This window comes from Microcaecilia unicolor, chromosome 1, assembly GCF_901765095.1.
Source record: "Microcaecilia unicolor chromosome 1, aMicUni1.1, whole genome shotgun sequence".
In the NCBI taxonomy this organism is placed as follows: Eukaryota; Metazoa; Chordata; class Amphibia; order Gymnophiona; family Siphonopidae; genus Microcaecilia; species Microcaecilia unicolor.
In genome coordinates, this window is record NC_044031.1 from 302,869,915 (window position 1) to 302,891,345 (window position 21,431).

Here is a 21,431-nt window from a genome sequence, read left to right on the forward strand (position 1 = left end):
ATCTTCAAATCCTTACTCAAAGCCCACCTCTTCAATGTCGCCTTCGGCACCTAACCATTATTCATCTATTCAGGAAATCTAGACTGCCCCAATTTGATTGACTGCACTTTTTTGTCCTTTAGTTTGTAAGCTCCTTCGAGCAGGGACTGTCCTCTGTGTTAAATTGTACAGCGCTGCGTAACCCTGGTAGCGCTTTATAAATGTTAAGTAGTAGTAGCAACCTGGAAATTGTAAAACTCTTTCACTGCCTGTTCTTGGTAGCTCCATCCTGCAGCTCCCCTCAGATCCATTTATGTGGCTTTCAAACTGGAAAAAGAACAACTCCAAAGGGAAGGTGGGTGGATTTGCATGAATGGTGAACTGCTGTCTTCAATTTTGTTAACAGCATAATAATAGTAAAGTAACTGAGAATAAACATAAATACAATAAATGAGGTAAACTTGAAAACAGTCATTTGAAACCTAATAATAGATCTACCGTGAAACAATATCAAAAATATACACACTTAACAGCAGTGGAATTCAAATACCAGAGATATAACACAATGCTAGCATAATACTAATGATATACCTAATAAGCATGAATTAGAGCATTCAACTAACCATAGATATGATAGAAACATAGAAACATGACGGCAGATAAGGGCCAAAAGGCCCGTGCAGTCTGCTCATCCTCAGTAACCACCAACTCGTTCTTTCCTAAGGGATCCCACATGCCTGTCCCATGGTTTCTTAAATTCTGACACAGTCCCTGTCTCTACCACCTCCACCGGGAGGCCATTCCACGCATCCACCACCCTTTCTGTGAAAGAGTATGTTCTTAGATTCCTCCTAAGCCTATTTCCTCTTAACTTCATGATGCTAAATAGTTTCTACAATATGGCTTACCATATAGCTCAGGGTCCAAGAGCAGATATATGATGGGAACAAGATGCGTGGTACAGAGTCAACTGGGATAATTTGATGGTTAGCTAAAATCAAGGCAAGTTCTTTGTATAGTTAAGCAAGAGATAAGGAACTGATCTAAGTTATAGTATGTGTAGCAAGCTAGTCCAGGTGCAGAATAGGTGTATAGTCAGTCACTCATTTATTCTCTGTATTGAGAAGACTACCACCAAAAAAGCGACTTCCCAAGTTAGATGCTTGAGTTCACAATAGCCTATAGGCTCAATTGGGGGTGGGGGAAGAGATGGGGAGTGTGCCTTAAGGTTTATGCAGGTGTCATTAAAATACATTAACTGCTAACAAAGGAGATAATGCAGAACACTTTTGCAGTTGACTGCTTTCTGCATTAGCAGCTGTGCCATCAATGCGCGGTGGTGATCACTGCAGAAGCGTAGCGAGGGCAGCTGACACCCGGGGTGGTTCGCTGCTGCACCCCCACCCCCCGGGTGCAGCAAGGCGCACCCCACCCTTGGAACGCGAATGCACCCCCCGTCCCCCGGAGCGTGCAACCCCCCCTGGAGCGCAGTCTTACCAAGGGGGGGCCGGCGGGAGGATCGCTCCGCCCCGAGTGCAGTCGCTGGGAGCTGCGTCGGCTCTGTTGGTTCCCTGCTCTCTCTGCCCCAGAACAGGAAGTAACCTGTTCCGGGGCAGAGAGAGCAGTGAACAAGCGGAGCCGACACCCCCCAGCGGCGTCCACCGGGGTGGACCGCCCCACCGCCCCCCCTTCCTATGCCACTGGATCACTGTCCCATGTTAGGGGCACAGCTGTCTTCACCCAATGCCAGGAGTGACCCCTACAATTTCAGTGGAGTTTCTATAGTTAGAAAAAGGTTAACTGTTGCAGTTAATGTCCATTAACTGTAAAGCCTTAATATAGCTTAATAAATAAGGGTTAGCAAACAAGCCCCATTCCAAAAATGAGGCTCACATTAAAGTGTCTTAAATTTCATTAACACATGTTAACACAATGCATGTTAATAAATCTAGCAGTAAATATGTAAGACCTCTAGGGGGCAGGGACGTAGCCAGACTTCGGCGGGAGGGGGGTCCAGAGCCCGAGGTGAGGGGACACATTTTAGCTCACCCCTGGCGCTGCCGACCCCCTGCTGCCACCACCACCACCAACTTTGACCCCCCCCTGCCGCCGACCCTCTTGACCCCCCTCCCACCGCCACCGTCGCCTACCTTTGCTGGCGGGGACCCCAACCCCTGCCAGGTGAGGTCCTCTTCTTCCAGCACAAGGCTTTGTTCTGTTTCTGTGAGTCTGACGTCCTGCACATCAGACTCACAGAAACAGAACGAAGCCTTGCGCCGGAAGAAGAGGACCTCGGCTGGCGGGGGTTGGGGTCCCCCACCAGCAAAGGTAGGTGACTGAGGCGGCGGGGGAGGGTTGGTGGCGGGAGTCGAGAGGGTCGTCGGCAGGGGAGTCCAGGGCCAAATGTATGGGGGCCCAGGCCCCGGTGGCCCCACGTAGCTACGCCACCGCTGGGGGGTAGGGAAATACCTACTGCACCTGAACATAACTCACCTCAAACTACCACTGCAGATATGAAAAGGCAGGAGCTAAATCCAAAAATAAATAATTTCAGGATATCACATGTGTAAATTATTTACACATATAAAAATATGTAGAGACTTCTAAGGTTCTGCCTTATTTGGGTGGCAGAGACCTCTAGTGGCTCGATTAAACGTTTTGTGACTTGATTATACCACTGCAGTTTCCAGAACAAAATACTAAGGGGGAGATGCACTAAAGACTCATTAAAGCCCTTCCCTTACCGATTCCCTTAGCGAATCAGTAAGGAACGGGCATGCAACAAGGAAAAGGAATGCAAATGAGCTGCTCGTTGTAGCTCACTTGCATTCTCTATTCCATTGGTAAACAGTCAGCAAGTCAAGCATGCACAGGGCAGCCAAGCGTTATGCTGGCTGCTCTGCGCATGCCAAGGACGTCCTTTATGTAAGTCCTTCACTAAAAAAAAAAAGGACGTCTCCGACGAGCATCCAAGGACACTCTTTATGGACCTTCACAAAAAAAACCAAAAACAACAACTAAAAAAGGGACGTCTCTGCCGAGGCACACCTTCTCTCCTGCATCCTGCATTTGCAAGCCAGGGATCGGGGAAAAGATCTCTCTCCTGTCCGCAGCATATCCGATGCCCCTCCTCCAGGTCTTTCTCAGCCAATCACAGCGTGTTTAGCTGTCACTGGTGTCAGCTAAACTCGCTGTGATTGGCTGAGAGACCTGGAGGAGGGGCATAATCAAAAGACGTCCAAATAGGTTTTTTTGATTTCGATGTCCTCGCACTCATCACAAAAAATCTGGGGGAAAACGTCCAAGTGCTCGTCAGGGATGTCCTTTTTTTTTTTTTTTAAGTGAAGGACGTCCATGTTAGGCACTTTAGAAGGACGTCCCTGACAAGCACTTGAACGTTGTTTCGAGTAAAGGACGTCCATAAAGGACGTCCCTGACGAGCACTTGGACTTTTTTTTTCCCCGATTTTTTTTTTGTTTGTTACATTTATAGAAGTTTTTCAATCCTGCGCTGCCCCAAAGAGAGGTACTGACCTCCCGTTAGATTTCCCACAGTTAGGCATTCGGAAAACGGTAGTGCATCTCATTTCTACACATTATAATACTGATTTGCTCATCTGCATTCCGTTTTCATTAGCTGCTACCATGATCGGAAAATGGCTCGGGGAAGTCTTTTGCGCATGCCACGGTTTACTACTTGCTCGTTAATGGCTCGTTAAGTTTAGTGCATCTGGCCCTTAGTCCAAAGAGTGTTGCCTGTTTTTGGCTGGCTAAGCCATTGTAACCATTAAGATGCATACCTGAAGTAGCTTAAAATAGCACTCCAGAAGGAGAGAGAGTATGTGGCTAGATAAGCCAGTGCACCACTGCTAACTGAGGAATGAAGAAGTAATAAAAAAGGTATAACATCTCTAGATAATGAAAGAGCAGCAGGGAGCTATTGATCCTGGTAAAGGAGAACATACAGTAAGAACACTGTAGGAAACAAGCTTTATGCCAGAGAACTCATCAGCCCAGACTGGATCTGGAAGAGCAGTTCCTGGCTGAGATTCATCTCGCCAGACTTCTTGATTTCCAATTGTGTGGACAGTTATGAGGATACCTGCGACAATTTAATAAGTACTTTCTAGGTCATTTAAGAAGAAGTCTAGGGTTTTTTAATTTGGAAGATATATACATTGCCCTTTCAAAATGTGTTTTTATTGCAAACTTTTCTCCTGCCAGTGAAAACAGGTACCTTGGGGATGAAGAAGCCCTGGATCTCGGTATCCCGATATGCCATGTGAGGCAGCGCTATGGGAATGATATTTCCACAACGTTGAATTTCATGGATGACGGCGTTGGTGAAAGGCATGTTCATCTGATCACCTAGTACAGGTCTCCTGCCTCTGCCAATCACTTGGTCAATTTCCTCATGGACTTTGCCTGGAAATACAGAAAGACTTTATGTTCAGAGAAACACAGCATCTATTCTGTGCACTTACATGATTCCCTGTAAGCAGCTTCACTAGATCTTTCCTTTTGGGGCAATGAGATGGTAAAGTGAAGCAACTATTCTACTTCCAATACTGAGAGTGACCTGAAGCTCTATAATTCAATAATGAATAAACTTGAACAGTATCTTTTTTTATCTTATAAGGCATCAGGGTGTGGAACTAGATTCTGTAATATGCACACATTCCTGTCATGCTTTATTGCCAATTTGTAAAATGTTTGGAATAATCTTTACAATCACATTGGCTGTGAAAGGGATTTATACAAAGAACTGTGATATAGGCCCAGATGCACTAAACCTTAACAACCCTTTTAACCAGTGCAATTTTTCTAGCAAAAAAGGTGCCGGTACTCAAATGCCAGGCCACCTTTCAGGGGTGGGGTGATCACTGAGGGACTCACTCCACAATAGCCAGGCCCCCTGAAACCAGTCACAGAACCTATGACAAGGCAGAATTGGTGTCTTGAGCCTGAGCTCTTTCATTAAAACTTGTGGTCCATGGGTCAATTTTAGCAGACACTGGAAAAGGTGCCGGTACTCAGTACCCCCTCAAAAAACCCCCTGCTTTTAACGACCCTTTACTGACCCTTAACGAAGAAATTTTCAACCATAGCATGCATCAAAGGCCATTTTCCGACGAAGCTAGCAGTTAGCAAAACCGGAATGCAAACGAGAAACTACCACTGAAATGTTGACAATTTGGAATGCACTAACCATACCGACAATAGCAACGAATCACTTAGTCAGAAATTTAACGTGAGCTCAGACCTGTCGTTAAGGCCTGAGCTGTCATCTCCCCGCTGCCCCCTGCACCATGAAAAACCAAATTGCTGACATGTTTAAAAAGAAAAGTGGCTCCCCGCTTCCCTGTGCCTAAAATAAAAAATGAAACAAACATAAAAAGGATCGGGAGGGGGCTAAGGCGCTCATCAGGAGCATCCTGTATGGACGGCCTTGCCCCCCGCCCGAAGTCGCCGCTGCTCCCCGCTTCTCCCTGCATATGAAATAAAAGCTCAATACAAATCAAAACTTTTGCAGTGCCGGGCCCCCCTCCCTTCCTGTCTCTCTTCTTCTTTCTCATAACACTGCTCCACCTCCCGCCATGCTGCGCCTCGGTGCCCCGCCCCCCTGAGTTCATCGCCGCCACTCCCCCCCCCCCCTCCACTGGACCCCCCTCCACCTTAATGGCCGGTGCAGCGCCTCTCACCTGTGTGAGAAGGCACTGCACGGGTTGGAACAGATGATTGTCCATCGCTTCTGCCTCCACTGATGTCTCTCTCCTTCTTCCTGTGCCCATCAGAGGTGGGCGGGCACAGGAAGGAGAGACGTCGGTGGAGGCAGAAGCGATGGACGATCATCTGTTCCAACCTGTGCAGCGCCTTCTCACACAGGTGAGAGGCGCTGCACCGGCCATTAAGGTGGAGGGGGGGTCCAGTGGAGGGGGGGAAGTGGCGGCGACAAACTCAGGGGGGCGGGGCACGGAGGCGGAGCAGTGTTATGAGAAAGAAGAAGAGAGGCAGGAAGGGAGGGGGGCCCGGCACTGCAAAAGTTTTGATTTGTATTGAGCTTTTATTTCATATGCAGGGAGAAGCAGGGAGCAGCGGCGAACTCGGGCGGGGGGCGGGCAAGGCCGTCCATACAGGACACTCCTGATGAGCGCCTTAGCCCCCTCCCGATCCTTTTTATGTTTGTTTCATTTTTTATTTTAGGCACAGGGAAGCGGGGAGCCACGTGTTTGTGGTGTTTTTTTTGAGGGGGGGGTTGACGTTTTGTGGCATGCGCAGAGCAGCCAGCATAACGCTTGGTTGCTCTGCGGATGCTTTAGGGGCCGATTACCGACAGGGAATACGAATCTTTGATACATTGTACTTTTCAATACCGCACCGAACATGTGTGACTTGTTTTTTTGGTGCATGCTTCGTTTTTTCAAATTCGTTAAGGACTTTAACGTTTTAGATTTTTTTACGTATGGTTGATGCATCTGGGCCACAGTTTTTATTGCTACAGAAAAGTGCCAAATTGAGTTCTTTGTTCCATTGTTCTTAAATAGTTGCTGGACATGTATCAATAGTCTGCTCAGTCATTTGTTTGACTAAGCAAAGTTCAATGGTTTCTAATGTTTCAGCATGAGGAAGTACTAGATCTTAAGCGCTCATTGGCAACTATTACAACTCCTCATTCTATATATTCATCGTCTTCTGATTCTACTGCTCTTTCTTCTCCCCCAGGTTTAAGACCTATGCCAGTCCCTTCAGAAACCTGGTCTTCATGTCTCCCTGTAACTGTTTTTTCTCATGAACGCTTTCCTCTAGATCATTTAGATACATTTTTGAGGTGTAAATCTGGTGGTCCACCTATAAGCCTATCAATCTAGTAACATCTATTCCATGATATGATAATATATTGGGCCCTAGTTGGTTGCTTCTGTTTTCCTTTTTTTCTTTGAATAAGATGTATTGCTTGGAATTGTGCCTTGTCCCCACTTTATAGTGCTGGACTCAGAAAACAGCAAGGCAAATGATCCACAATATCCAAGACGGAAAACAAAAGAGAAGCAGACCTTTTGGAAAAGCAGTCTTCATTAACTCCTTTAAAATTCCCAGGTATCAAAAAGTGTTGCTCGATATGGCCATATTTCGCCAGGTGACTATGTCAGAGGCAAGAAATATCCAGTTCCTCGGCCTGGGTTCATTTGGAAAAGCCGTTAATAAAGACTGCTTTTCCAAAAGGTCTGCTTCTCTTTTGTTTCCCATTTTATAGTGGCCTTAAAGACAAAGTATAATATCTATTTAAGATTGTAGTTTGAACTTTCCTTTTGTATTGTAATTTAGTGATACTGCTAATTAATTTTCTGTATCAAGAGTTATTTTTCTCGGTAATGTATTTTGAATTCTTTATAAATAAAATTGTAAAAAAAAAAGACTTTCCTCTTTGCCCAGTTAGTGCTTGGGTGGTTCATGGGCAGAGCTGGAACTTAACCCGTTAGTTGCAATATTCAGTCTGCTAACCAAATAAGGGCCCCTTTTACGAAGCTGCAGCAAAAGGGGGCCTGCGCTGACGTTGGCGTGTGTTTATGATGCATGCCGGGGCCCCCTTCTACCGCAACCAGATAAAAGGCAGGTCCTTGTTTTTTTCAAGAATTGGCCATTTCGGGGGAAGCACTTACCACCACCCACTGAGGTGGCATTAAGGGCTCCCGTGCTAATCAGGCAGCACGCTGCACTGCCCGATGACCGCCAGGTACACACCAGCGATACAAAAATTAAAAATATTTTTGTAGCGCCGGATATGACACACTCTGGGGATGGGAACTACTACCGCCATGCTGTAGTAGATTGGCAGTAGTTCCCTTTTAGCAAGTGGTAAGCCCAGGTTGGGCTTATCGCCGCTTTGTAAAAGGACCATTAAGTAAGCGGATAAAGTTAGTACAGCAAAGAGGCTATCCTAACTTTACCCACCAAGCTAGCCAGGCACTGGTCTGAGTATTAGCCATGCCCAGTTACTTCTGGGGGACCACAATTACCTGGATATTCAATGCTACAGTCTGAGAATTGCCCGGCATTGAAAATCCAGTGTTAATTCAGCCTGCTGCTGTCAGTGGCTTCAAAACTCCTGATCACCGTCAGCTGAATATCAGACCCCTATTTCATAAAGGCACATAGATGTTATTTTCCTTTTATAAAATAAGCAACTTTCTGGACTTTTCACATAGACATTCTGTTATAAAATCAGGTTCATAATGAATATCATATATAAATTAAAAGATTGCTAGTAGGGATGTACATTCATTCAAGATATTTCCCATGTTCTTTCATACATTCAGCCTGAAATTACAGGGAAAAAAAACTAAATTATGGATTTTTTTCCTGTATCATGAAGTGTGCACATTATTAACTACATTGCCACCCCCTCCCTGAAAAGTAAAATAAAATCAAACAAAAACCTGCTACAAATGACATGAGAAACTAAACAGAACAATATTCTTGCCCTGAACACTCCAAATTGCTGGTCCCAACTCATGCTCTAATCTGTTTCTTAACTAATGATTTATTACCCATCACTTACTTTGTATGTCAGGGTAGAGAATCATGAACAGTAGTGCCCAGCGCAGGGTGGTAGCAGTGGTCTCTGTGCCAGCTGAAAACAGGTCAAGTGTTGTAAGGATCAGGTTGGTCTCAGTGAAACTGGTCTCTGGGTCCCTTTTAACCTGGAGGAACATGGATAGGGCAAGCAACATGTACCTGTGAAATGGGGTAATCATTCCTGCACAGAAACAATGGAAGAAGGAAGTAATCCTCATGGAATCTTCTGGGAAGCGGAGTAGTGAGGAAATTATATTTAAAAAGCAGAGTCAAAAAACCTTGTATTCTTAAAAAATTTTAATGAGGGAGGGGGGGGGGGGTCACATGGTGCAATAAGCTGAGAAGCAGCATTTTTGTTTCGGCTCCTGAATCGCTCTGCTTAAATCTGCCTCCATTGACTATTATCAGTGAGAGACCCACCTAATATAGTAAGGTTTAACAATTTTTATTCAAGATCAAACAAATCCAACATCCAGTAACTAAACAACAAATCTAAACAAAAGCATCAATCGGTTACAAGGCAGCAATCAAACTGAATAGAATAATAAGTGAAAACATCATACAGCAAAGAGTTGGATAACACATGATCCCAGTTTTGTTTTATGAAAAAACTCCCGTACCCCCCCCCCCCCCCATTGCCTTAATTTCCTCTCAAATTGAACATTTGTTTGCAAGAACACCCCCTCCCCCCAACCCTACTTTAGCCCATATATTAAACAAACACTGAGATGATCCGGCGTCAGGACTCTTATGACCCCAAGCCATCACTGAAGAATTAACATCCAGCATTCCCAGTCCGCCCTCCCCTACCCGAGCAGAGAACCCCAAAACATTCCTAATATAACAGTACCAACTTAGGAAATGCTCTGAAACCTTTTCAATACTGCACTTCTTGCTTTGTGGGAGATAATTTGCAAGTAACAATTCCAGATAGACATGAAGGCCCTCTGTCCCTTTGGACAATTTCGATCAGCCCTTGCTTTCCATAACATAAAAGCATGCAATCCATTTCTCCAGTACCAGAAAGAGAGAGGCTCCTCCTGCATCCAATGCTTAAGTATGCACTTCTTCCCCAATGCATATGCTTTACACAGTAGTAAACATGAGTTTTTGTTTGAAAGCCCATAGAATTCCTATTTATTCAGTAAGACTACCTTCCAGGAATATACTATACGATGACCAAAAAAGAGTCCCCAAGTATCGATGGAGCGACCTCCAAAATGCTTGAATGCCACTACATCACCAAAAGATGTTGTCCCCCCCCCCCCCCCCCCCCCCCCCCCCCCCCCGCTGACACTTGGGACATTGGGCAACAGCACCCAACCTGCTCTAGCAGCCTGATATTGTGATATATATGCCCTGTGGAGTATTTGGTGTTGACTCTCCTGTAGTTCAGCATTTCCAACTTGCTTCGAGATAGCTTTAATCAGTTTGAGAAAATCCACCCCCTTCAATTCGTACCCAAGATCTCTATTTCAAGCTTCCGTAAGAGGACCATGCACTCTGTGCAAACCTGATACAGAAACCTAGCCAAAGATATCTCCTTGCAAAAAATCTCAAATTTTCTGACCCAGCCTCGAATGCACAGCCTCGTAATCTAAGCTATTATAATAGTGGTGAAACTGCCTATAAGCAAAATAATCTTTGTGTGTTAGAGAAAGCCTCTGCTGTAAATCCTGAAAAGAATAGAAAACACCCTCTTCACTGAGAAAATGCCCAATCAAAATGACGCTCTTGTCCAACCATTTCTTAAACTGTCCGTACTCCAGCCCAGGTGGAAAATCAGAATTACTCTTACATGGCAATAAATCACTAACATTCAGGTTCTGATTCCAGCAATTCAAAAGCGCCTGCCAAATGCCTCTCATGGACTGTAGCAATACACTTCCACAACACGAGCGAGGCAAATTTTTTGTAAGAATACAAAAGAAAGTTCAAATGCCAAGGTGTAAACAATTCCTTTTCCCATCACATAGGAGTAAACTGCTCAGTACCAAACAACCAATCCCTAAGGTATGCCTTGTAGCGCTATAGAAATGATAAATAGTAGTAGCAGTAGTGTCTCAGAAGACAAGCCTGGTTGTATCACCTCAGGCAAGGTAAACAAAAACCTCCCTGTGGCCAGGAATCATAAAGATACATTTTTTGTTTCTCCCCCCCCCCCCCCAAAAAAAAAAAACTTCCTACACATCTTATTTAACTGCCGGAGATCCTTCCACAAAAGGTGGAATGGCAAAACTTGCAAAACATAGAGCCAACGAAAAAAAAAAATAATTTTAAAGAGATTTATCCTGCTCATTAAAGATAAAGGTAAATAACTCCATTTCTCAAACTGAAGCTTGGTGTCTCTTAACAACCTATCAACATTCAAATGGTAAAGTAGCGATGTCTCCATAGCCAACAGCACCCCCAAATAGCGGAAGGATTCATCTGCCCATTTCAGCGGATAACATCTCCGCCAAACCCCACCCCAATCCCCTACCCTTTGTAGCGCCTCTGGTTTATCAAGATTTAACTTAAAGCCAGAAAAATCCCCCAATTCAGTCATGCATTCAAACATGGCCCCTATTGATACCTGGGGATTAATCACATGAACCAGCAAATCATCAGCAAATGCTGTTATCTGTACCTAATTGAAAACCTTGTATGTCTGGATTCCTCTGAATGTCACGTATGAGGGGATCCAGGGTAAGAACAAACAAAAGTGATGAGAGTGGGCAACCCTGTCTGGTACCACGATATACTGAAAAGGGAAAGGAAAGCAGTCCATTCACCCACACTTGAGCTTGAGTAAGAAAATACAATGCCCGAATCGCTTCCTGAAAAAAACCCTGTATACCATAGGCATCCAGTACCCCAAACAAAAAGTCCCACACCACCCTGTCAAAGGCCTTTTCTGCATCAAAACTAATCAGCACTGAGGGAACATCTTGGCCTGCTGACAACTCTAGAGTAGTAAGAATCTTTCTCACATTCTTAGTAATGTTACGGCCTTGCATGAAACCCACTTGAGAATCCTCAATCATATTCCAGATAGACAGTTCGCCAAAACTTTTGCAAATAGTTAGCTTCATAATTAAGCAACGAGATCGGCCGATATGATTCTGGGTTCAGTGGATCTCTACCTGGTTTCAGCAACACAACTATCTGGGCTAGCCTCAGCTCAGGCAACCAGCCTTCTCCTATTATAGTATTAAACATAGAAGTCAGCAGAGGAACAACTTCCTCTCTCAGCATCTTATAGAATTCACCTCTGAAGACATCAGGACCAGGAGCTTTACCAAAAGGTCCCTTCTGCACACACCAAGAGGCTTATTTTCGAAAGAGACGGACGCCCATCTTCCGACACAAATCGGGAGATGGACGTCCGTCTCAAAAACAGGTATAATCGAAAGCTGAATTTGGACGGCTCCAACTGCTTTCCGTCACGGGGACGGGCGAAATTCTCAGGGGCATGGCCGAACGGTAGCGAAGGCGGGACAGGGGCGTTCCGGGGCATGGTTAACAGAAGGACCTCCGCGCCTGATAATGGAAAAAAGCAAGACGTCCCCGACGAGCATTTAGTCCACACAAACTTGGTCCTGTTTCTTTCACGACCAAGCTTCCAAAAAGTGCCCAAACTGACCAGATGACCACCGGAGGGAATCGGGGATGATCTCCCCTGTCTCCCCCAGTGGTCACTAACCCCCTCCCACCCTAAAAAACAAACTGTTTAAATATTTTTTCCAGACTCTATGTCAGCCTCATATATCATACCTAGCTCCATGACAGCAGTATGCAGGTCCCCGGAACAATTTTAGTTTAGTTGGTGCTGCACGGGACCCATGCAGAGAGCAAAAATCGGAAGAAAAAAAAACATGCAAGTGCAGTCAGGGATGTCCAAATTAAAACAATAGTAATAGGGGGTTTCGAACCAGCCACCTTCTGATTACAAGATCTGTGCTCTAACCACTGCACCACTTATTCAGTTGCATAGATGCCCTTCCCTTTCCATTAAGTCCCTCCAAGTTTCTGTCAGCCAATCACAGCTCCTTTAACTGACATCCATGTCAGCTAAACAGCTGTGATTGGCTGACAGAAACTTAGAGGGACTTAATGAAAAGGGAAGGATGTCTAAGCACTTGAATAAGTGGTGCACTGGTTAGAGCACAGGTCTTGTAATCAGAAGGTGGCTGGTTCGAATCCCCCTATTACTATTGTTTTAATTTGGACGTCCCTGACTGCACTTGCATGTTTTTTTTTCTTCCGATTTTTGCTCTCTGCATGGGTCCCGCGCAGCACCAACTAAACTAAAATTGCTCCAGGGACCTGCATACTGCTGTCATGGAGCTAGGTATGATATTTGAGGCTGGCATAGAGGCATCTCAGGGGGACCAGTGCACTACAAATGCTGGCCCCTCCCACGACCAAATGCCTTGGATTGGGTCCATTTTTGAGATGGCCGGCAGCGGTTTCGATTATCGCTGAAAACCGCAGACGGCCATCTCTAGGTCCAGCGATCTCACCATTTGTGTCATCTATCTCTAGAGTCAACACAAATGTTGGGATTTCAGTGGGCATCTCGTTTCGATTTTACGGTTCGCTCCGCCTCTTCGCGGAGCCGTGTCCGGAGATGGACGTTTTTACACATGGGCGTTCGTGTTCGATTATGCCCCTCCAAGACACCTCCGCCACCACAAAAGGAGTATTCAGTATAGCTAAACTGTCTAGATCCAACCATGGGAGATCCAAACCAGAAAGATACAAAGAGATTTCAAGCGGAGGGGGATCGGGGGACGAATACAGCTGGGCATAGTAATCTCACATAGTGCGGTTGATTTGAACATCCATATTTTCCAAAACCCCGGTAGAGGAGTACAAAGCATTAATCCTAACTAGACCCTGACAGGGATGAGCCAAGTGGGCTAGCAGTCTACCACTCTTATTTGCATGCCTGTATAATTGATATTGAAAATAACTGTCCAATGTTTGGGTATTATGATGATTAATTCATTTACAGCATGTTACAACTCTAAGAGCTGAGTTTAACTTGTATATTATGATGGATCCCACAGAGATGTTTCAGGCGCGTAACCTCTCTTTCCAAATGGAGTAACTCCCTATCTCTAATATTCTTTTGATGACTGACATAAGCCATAATCTCTCCCCTAAGCACTGCTTTGGCAGTATCCCAATATAAAATAGAATTTTCCACATGAGCATCATTTGTTTCCTTATATATCTGATATATCATTGAGTTAAAATCTAGAAATCTTCCATCCCCATGAAGATGAACAGGAAACTTCCACTGATAGTGCTGTGGTGATGCCCCGGGGAACTCCAAACAAGCGGATACCAATGCATGGTCCGAGATTTTAATGGGACCAATCTCCGCTGCTTGTATGACTGTAAACAGGCTATGAGAAATAAAAATATAATCAATTATTACTACTACTTAACATTTCTAGAGCGCTACTAGGGTTACGCAGCGCTATACAAAATACACAAAGAAGGACGGTCCCTGCTCAAAGGAGCTTACAATTTAAAGAACGAAATGTCAAGTTGGGGCAGTCAAGATTTCCTGGGTAGAGGTTAGGTGCCGAAGGCGACATTGAAGAGGTGGGCTTTAAGCAGGGATTTGAAGATGGGCAGGGAGGGGGCCTGGTGTATGGGCTCGGGGAGTTTGTTCCACGCGTGGGGTGAGGCGAGGCAGAAAGGGCGGAGCCTGGAGTTGGCAGTGGTGGAGAAGGGTACTGAAAGGAGGGATTTGTCTTGAGCGGAGGTTACGGGTAAGAACGTAAGGGGAGATGAGGGTTGAGAGGTAAGGAGGGGCTGCAGATCGAGTACATTTGTAGGTTAGTAGCAGAAGCTTGAATTGAATGCGGTACCTGATCGGAAGCCAATGAAGTGACTTGAGGAGAGGGGTGATATCAGTGTATCGGTTCAGGCGGAAGATAAGATGTGCAGCAGAGTTCTGAACGGACTGAAGGGGGGATAGGTGGCTAAGTGGGAGACCAGTGAGGAGTAGGTTGCAGTAGTCAAGGCGAGAGGTAACGAGAGAGTGGATGAGAGTTCGAGTGGTGTGCTCAGAGAGGAAAGGGCGGATTTTGCTAATGTTATAGAGGAAGAAGCGACAGGTCTTGGCTATTTGCTGGATATGCACAGAGAAGGAGAGGGAGGAGTCGAAGATGACACCGACATGGACATGGTGCCATGCGCCCAAGACAAATGAGTATAATCCCTTTCTACTGGATGCAAGGTACGCCAGACATCCACCAAATCCAGGATCTCACACAGCATCGGAATACTCCAGGATTCACGGCAACAGCCTCCCCCATTCCATGAGATCTATCTAATTTCAGATCCCCCACCTCATTGAAGTCTCCTCCTATCAGAAAAGGGACCCCATCAAAACTATGAAGATGATTAAGAAGCTGCTTACAGAAACTTTTACTGTACGTATTTGGTGCATAAACATTAAAAAGAAGCAGTGGTTGGCGTTCAATAGTTACATGCACCAACAAAAATCGTCCACCATCATCATGAATAATTTTGTGAGTAACCAGCTGGATCCCTTTCCGAACTAATATAATAACACCGGCCTTTTTGGCCTGCACCGGTGATTCAAAATAAGAGCCAACCCACCAGCAGCACAGCTTCTGATGCTCCTTAGCATCTAAATACGTTTCTTGGAGAAAAGCAATAGACACCTTCTGTTGGATTAACGCTTGAAATATTTTCTGACGCTTAATCGGAGATGAAATATCTCCCACATTCCAAGTCACTATTTTTTTTTTTTTAATTCTTTATTTATCATTTTCATTAATTTACAAGAATATATCTTGAACAAGTAAAGCAGTTTAACAGGTTACAGGCAATTTTCTCTAAAGAAAAAATTAAATAAGAAAATTATAGATTATCAACTTGTATTAGACCCCGAATTGAAGGGGCTGGACTCAGGAGATTAGTTTTCAAATATCTTTCAAAAATAAGAAGTAAAGGCTTAACAGTATATACCGCGCATTTAACTTTTTCATTAGTCTCTTTTTCCAAGGCTAATCAGACCTATTAAACTCCAACATAAATTATAAAACCTTTTTCTGTGTAATAAACTGTTTCAAGTGCTCAGAAACAAAAAATACATATTTAACCCCTAAATATTTCACATTGCATTTACATGGATAATTGAGATTAAAAGAGGCTCCCAAGGCTAATGTTGCAGATCTTAATGCCAAAAACTCTTTCCGTCTAGCCTGAGTCTGTTTAGTAACATCTGGAAAGACTAGTACTTTTTTCCCATAAAATGGGGTTTGTAAATACTTTAATGCTGTTTTTCTAACCAGTTCCAGGTCCTGTTGAAAAATAAAGGATGCTAAAAGAGTTTGTCTTTCAGTTTTTTCAGTCAAGGATGATTCTAGTAATTCCTAAACATTTAAATCAGGTTCTGTTTGTAATAGTTCCTGGGGGCCATCTTTCAATTTTCTTGCTGGCAAATAATACACTTTATTGAGTGGAGGTATTTTATCTTCTGCAAATTTCAAATTTTCCATCAAATATCGTTTGAAAACATCCAAAGGAGAATAAACTAAAGTTCTTGGAAAATTCAACAAACGCAAATTGAGCCTCCTGTTGTAGTTTTCAAAATACTCCAATCTGGTATGAATCAATGTATTATCTTGTATAAGCTTTGCTGAAACTTCTTTCATTTTTACATTTTCATCAGATAAATGTTTCATTCTTTCTGAGACTTCATTTTTCATTGATATAAGGTCTTTTGACAAAATTTGAACGTTACTCACAAGAGAGTCGATCTTGCTAGTTGAGGTTAAGACCGTCTGAAGTGTCTCCCATATAGCCTCGAGTGATACCGGCACTTTCTGGGCCTTAGATGAAACACAGGCTTCGACTGGGGAAATCGCTATGGGGCCCAGTTGACTCGCCGCTTCGCCGTCATCGCGGTTTTGCGGGTCGCCTCCATAATCGACCCCAGTCGGTTGTGGCGGTTGAGATCGCGTTGGAGGGGACAACGAAATATCCTGTCCCAAGAGGTCAGCCTCTCCTGGCGCTGTAAACTCAGCGGGACCTCCAAACGCCGTCGTCACGGTTCTCGCGAGAAAACTATCGAGCGTCTGCTGGGTAGGTGTAGAGGTTAGAGCTGCCTGAGCCGCAGCTCTAACAAACGCCTTTCTCTTTGTATGCAGCATATTTCTTTAGAGGTAAAACTATTTTTTTTTTTTTTATGTAATAGAGAAAGGGTTTGTACTCCTGCTGACTACTCGATGTTACTCGCGAGGTGATGTTGTTGCCGCCATCTTGCTCCGCCCAAACAAAATTCCCAAGTCACTATTTTAAAAGGCGTTACGTGATAGCATTATTCAAATGAAAGAAAGAGTTGATAACCATTCTTAAAGGGCGATAAGGGCATCCCAGCCAGTACCCCCACCACCCCAACCATACCATCCTCTGTTGCATGAACTCCCATTCAACAATCCAGAGTTCCCTGCTCACTTCTAACCTCCCTCCTCTCTCAATCCAAACCCTGGCTACCACAACCCCTCCTCCCTCCCCTCTCCTAAAGGGCACCATAAGATGCATGACTTCCATACCCCCGGCTACAGCCCTAATTTGTAAGTTTAAGATTGAAAAAGGCTAATGGCTCCCAGTCGCCCCCAGCCGAATAGATCAGCATAAGTAGCAAAGATTCAACCTGTAAAACTTAACAGAAAACAAACAAACCCCAAAACACAGAAACTACATTGAATATGTTCCCCCCAGCCTCAGAACCACAACCTGAAAGGTCTCAGGCTTAATACTGAGAGTCTCAAAAGTCATTTGCATAGCCACAGCCAATAATTTCCAGGCGCTATGCTGAAAGTCTCAAAAGTCATTTGGATGTACTTGACCTTTCTCAGTCCTACTGATCCACATAAATTTGGGCTGCCTCAACTGTATCATAAGTTTGGAATGTTCCATTGTGATGAATCTGTAGCTTGGCCAGATATAACAAACTAAAGCGTACTTGCATCTTGTGTAATCTTCCACAAAGTGAGGAAAACTGCTTACGCTGAAGAGCAACTTTGGTAGAGTAGTCTTGAAAACACAAGATCTTGTGTCCTTCATATTCCAATGTTTTACCGCATCGAAGAGCGGACATAATCTCCGTCTTATGATGATAATGAAGCAGTTTAAAAATTACTGTCCTGGGCAGATGCTTAGATGATCTCTTGGGACCTAGTCGGTGTGCACACTGTACGTGCACAGGGTCAGTTGTACTTTGATGGTGCAAAAATCTAGGGAACCAAGCTTCTAGAAAGCCACATAATTCGGCATCCTGTATTGATTCTGGCAGTCCAACCAGTCTCAGATTGTTCCGACGAGAACGGTTTTCCAAGTCGTCCACCTTCTCTTCCAGGGCCGCAACTTTGTCTTGAAGACTCTTAATTTCCAATAAAGATTCATGAGTCGATGTTTCCACCTCACCGATTCTTTGCTGAACCTCCCGAAGATCTTTGGTGAAAGTAGCAAATCGGTGTTCCATACCATCCAACTTATCAAGGATTTGTTGTAGCTGTGTACCCATGGTCTGTTCCACCGCCTGGTGAACCTCTGTAACTATTTCTGAAGCCCAAGCTGATCCCACTGTGGGTGAGGGAGGGGCGCGGAGGCCTCCTCCGCGAGTCTTCTCCGCAAGCGGAAGAACAAATGGCTAGAAATGTAAGAAGGGGTGCCAAAATTTTCTTCAGGTATATTAGTGAAAGGAGAATGACTAAAAAGGGAATTATGAGACTAAAAGATACTGTGAACCGCTATGTGGATAATGATGAAGAAAAAGCAAATTTGCTAAATAGATACTTTTGTTCTGTTTTCACAGAAGAAAATCCTGGAGAAGGACCGCGATGGACTGGAAAAAGTACAAATGAGAATGAAGTGGATAGAGCACCGTTCACGGAAGAAATTGTGTATCAACAACTTGAAAAGCTAAGGGTGGACAAAGCCATGGGGCCGGACGGGATCCACCCCAGGATATTGAGGAGCTCAGAGAGGTTTTGGCGGGTCCTCTTAAAGATTTGTTTAATATATCCTTGCAGATGGGAGAGGTTTCGAGGGCTTGGAGAACGGCGGATGTGGTCCCTCTTCACAAAAGTGGTGATAGGGAAGAAGCTGGAAACTACAGGCTGGTAAGCCTCACTTTGGTTATTGGAAAAGTAATGGAAGTGATACTGAAGGAAAGGATAGTGAATTTCCTGGAAGCCAATAAGTTGCAAGATCCAAGACAACATGGTTTTACCAAAGGGAAATCATGCCAAACGAATCTCATTGAGTTCTTTGATTGGGTGACAGGAGAATTGAATCAGGGACGAGCTATGGATGTAATCTACTTAGATTTCAGCAAAGCTTTTGACACGGTTCCCCACAGGAGGCTCTTAAATAAACTGGATGGGCTGAAGATAGGACCCGAAGTGGTGAACTGGATTAGGAACTGGTTGACGGACAGATGCCAGAGGGTGGTGGTTAATGGAATTCGCTCGGAGGGAAAGGTGAGACAGGCAGTCTGGGAGTCTAATTCAGGGTCTCACAGCCAGGGGTTGAAGGAGCTCATCTCCTTGTGGCCATTTGGCCGGCAGCTCCACTGGAAGTCCCCCTGCCTCATATAGTAATCTACCTTTCTGTCTGCATTTTATGGACAAATATGCAAGCAAGCCATTAAAGGAGATGACTTCAAAAGCTGGTAAACATGAGAAAGAACAACCATGGCCTGCAGCTTCAAGATGGTGGCTGTCGACATGGAGGACAGGGAGGTACCAGATCTGTTGCTCACCCAGATTAAACACATTGTGGTAGAAGCCCTAGATATTAGTCTGTCCCCCAATCAAGGAACAGCTTGGCTCTATCACACAATCGGTTGCGGACTTTAATAAGAGGGTGGTAGAAGTGGAGACATGAGTAAGGGATGCCGAGGATGGGCTGCAAGAGACCAGGGATGAACTGTATTGCTTGCAAAAGGTTGTGAACACCTATGAGACCAAGCTTGACAATCTCGAAAATAGATCGTGAAGGAACAATTTAAGGTTTGTGGGTCTGTCTGAAGGATGAAGAACTCCTTGGAGCCTTGGAAAAAAATGGCTCTTCCTGGAACTGCTGCAAAGTGACCACCTGGGCCCACTTTGCACAGGCTTAGAAGATCCCCGATAGAAGGCGGCAGGCTCTGAGTAGTGATCGCAAAGATTCTTAACTTTGCTCATAAGGAATATATACTGCGGCAGTACTGGGAAAAAAAAAGGACCTCAAATTTGGAACGTAAAAGGTGTTATTGTTTCAGGACTATTCTCTTGCGGTTCTGGAAAAAAGGAAGGCATTTTAATTCAGTGTGCAAGATTCTAGTGGACAAACGGATTCGATTTACCCTCCAGTATGCTGCTCGCCTTCAAATCCAGAAAGATGGGAAAACATTGGTCTTTAGTTTTCTGGAGACTGCGGTGACCGCAGTGCAGTCCTGGTTCACGGATTTGTCCAGCGTTGAGGGGAACTCCTGATGCGTCAGTGGTAGAGATCCCCTAACATTCAGGCCCTTCTCTTGGGCTTTTCCTTATAGAACATCACGTTTGTAAGGATACATTTTCTTCATGTGTGTAGCGAACATGTTGTGCTACATGGGTATCCTGCAGACATTGATTGCCGTCTGTTTTAACTGGATTTATCAGCATGCAACCTGGGTGAACATGGAAGGTTCCAAAGTTCACCTGCAGTTTTGTGCCTGGTATTGGCCTTGGGGGTTTCCCTGGGGCTCGGGCATGGTCTCAGTCATGGGTTTGGCTATGTGGCTCCCCGCATGGGCCTGGTCCCAGGGTAGCTAATTGCTGGTGGTAACCTGGAATCCTTTGGATCTTGCAGTCATTGACATTGAAGATGAACTTTGTGCAGTTGTTTATTGTTGACTTCTGTTACTAATGTAGGTAGGTCTAGGGGTCTTTTTTTTCAATATTATTGGGGCAGGTGGAGTGATTGCTGTGCACTAGATGTGCCCATTGTGAGTGTAAGGGGGGAAGGATTTTAGTTGGGATTTTATTGGGAACAGGACGGGAGGGGTTAGACAGGAAGTGGGTAGCTGGGCAGAGAGGCTGTGGGTATTGGGTTCACTTGCTGGTGGCCTGGTTGATTCTGTGTTCTCCGTAGAGGTGAAAGCGATGGCTGGGCACTCTTACTGCGACTTTGGAATTTTGCTTTCCTGGACAATCATAACTAAGAGAGCTTTGAGTTTTCCCTTGGAATATGCCTGGAATTAACTCCCTAGACAAAAGAGCAAAATTTTACAGATGCTGAGAAGATGTAAAACTAAACTTTCCCCTCTGGAACACCAGAAAAAGAAAACTATGTGGGTGAAAGAGTGTTATTATGCTTCATCCCCTAAACATAAACTGGGAATTGAAGTCCTTATAAATAAGACAGTGGCTTTTAAAGCTGTGAAAATTCTGCAGGATCCTGAGGGCAGATATGTGCTTATCCATTGTATGCTAAATCGTACACTGGTAACAACAGCCTCTATATATGTACCCATCCCTGAACAAAATGCGTTTTTTTCAATCTTTACGGCCAATTCTGTCGCCCTTTGTGGGCATTCCCCTTATTATAGCTGGTGATTTTAATTCCATCTTGGCCCCTGATATAAACACTAGTTCTAATGCCTCTAGGGTTTGTCTCAGATTGAATGGGGGTTTAAGGACCCTGATTCATAGTCTGGACCTGGTAGATCCTTGGCAATTGCTGCACCCTCAAAAAAGAGATTATACCCATATTTCCAAAGTCCATGGCTTAATGTCCCATATAGACTTCCTTTTTCTCTCAACACAATTGTTCCATGGGGTCATTGCGACTAACATTAGCCCTTTGAGTAGATCA

At 44.6% G+C, this 21,431-nt stretch overlaps 1 protein-coding gene across 1 annotated transcript in view; it reads right to left on the reverse strand.

Annotated features, from left to right (window-relative positions):
• LOC115473053 (cytochrome P450 2D15-like) overlaps nucleotides 1-21,431 on the reverse strand; it is a 131,653-nt gene that overhangs the window by 5,998 nt on the left and 104,224 nt on the right. Inside the window, exons 6-7 of the mRNA XM_030207680.1 lie at nucleotides 8,539-8,680; nucleotides 4,216-4,403 (exon numbers count right to left, since the gene is read on the reverse strand). Of these exons, the coding sequence (XP_030063540.1) occupies nucleotides 4,216-4,403; nucleotides 8,539-8,680 (330 nt within the window). The remainder of the gene's footprint in view (nucleotides 1-4,215; nucleotides 4,404-8,538; nucleotides 8,681-21,431) is intronic.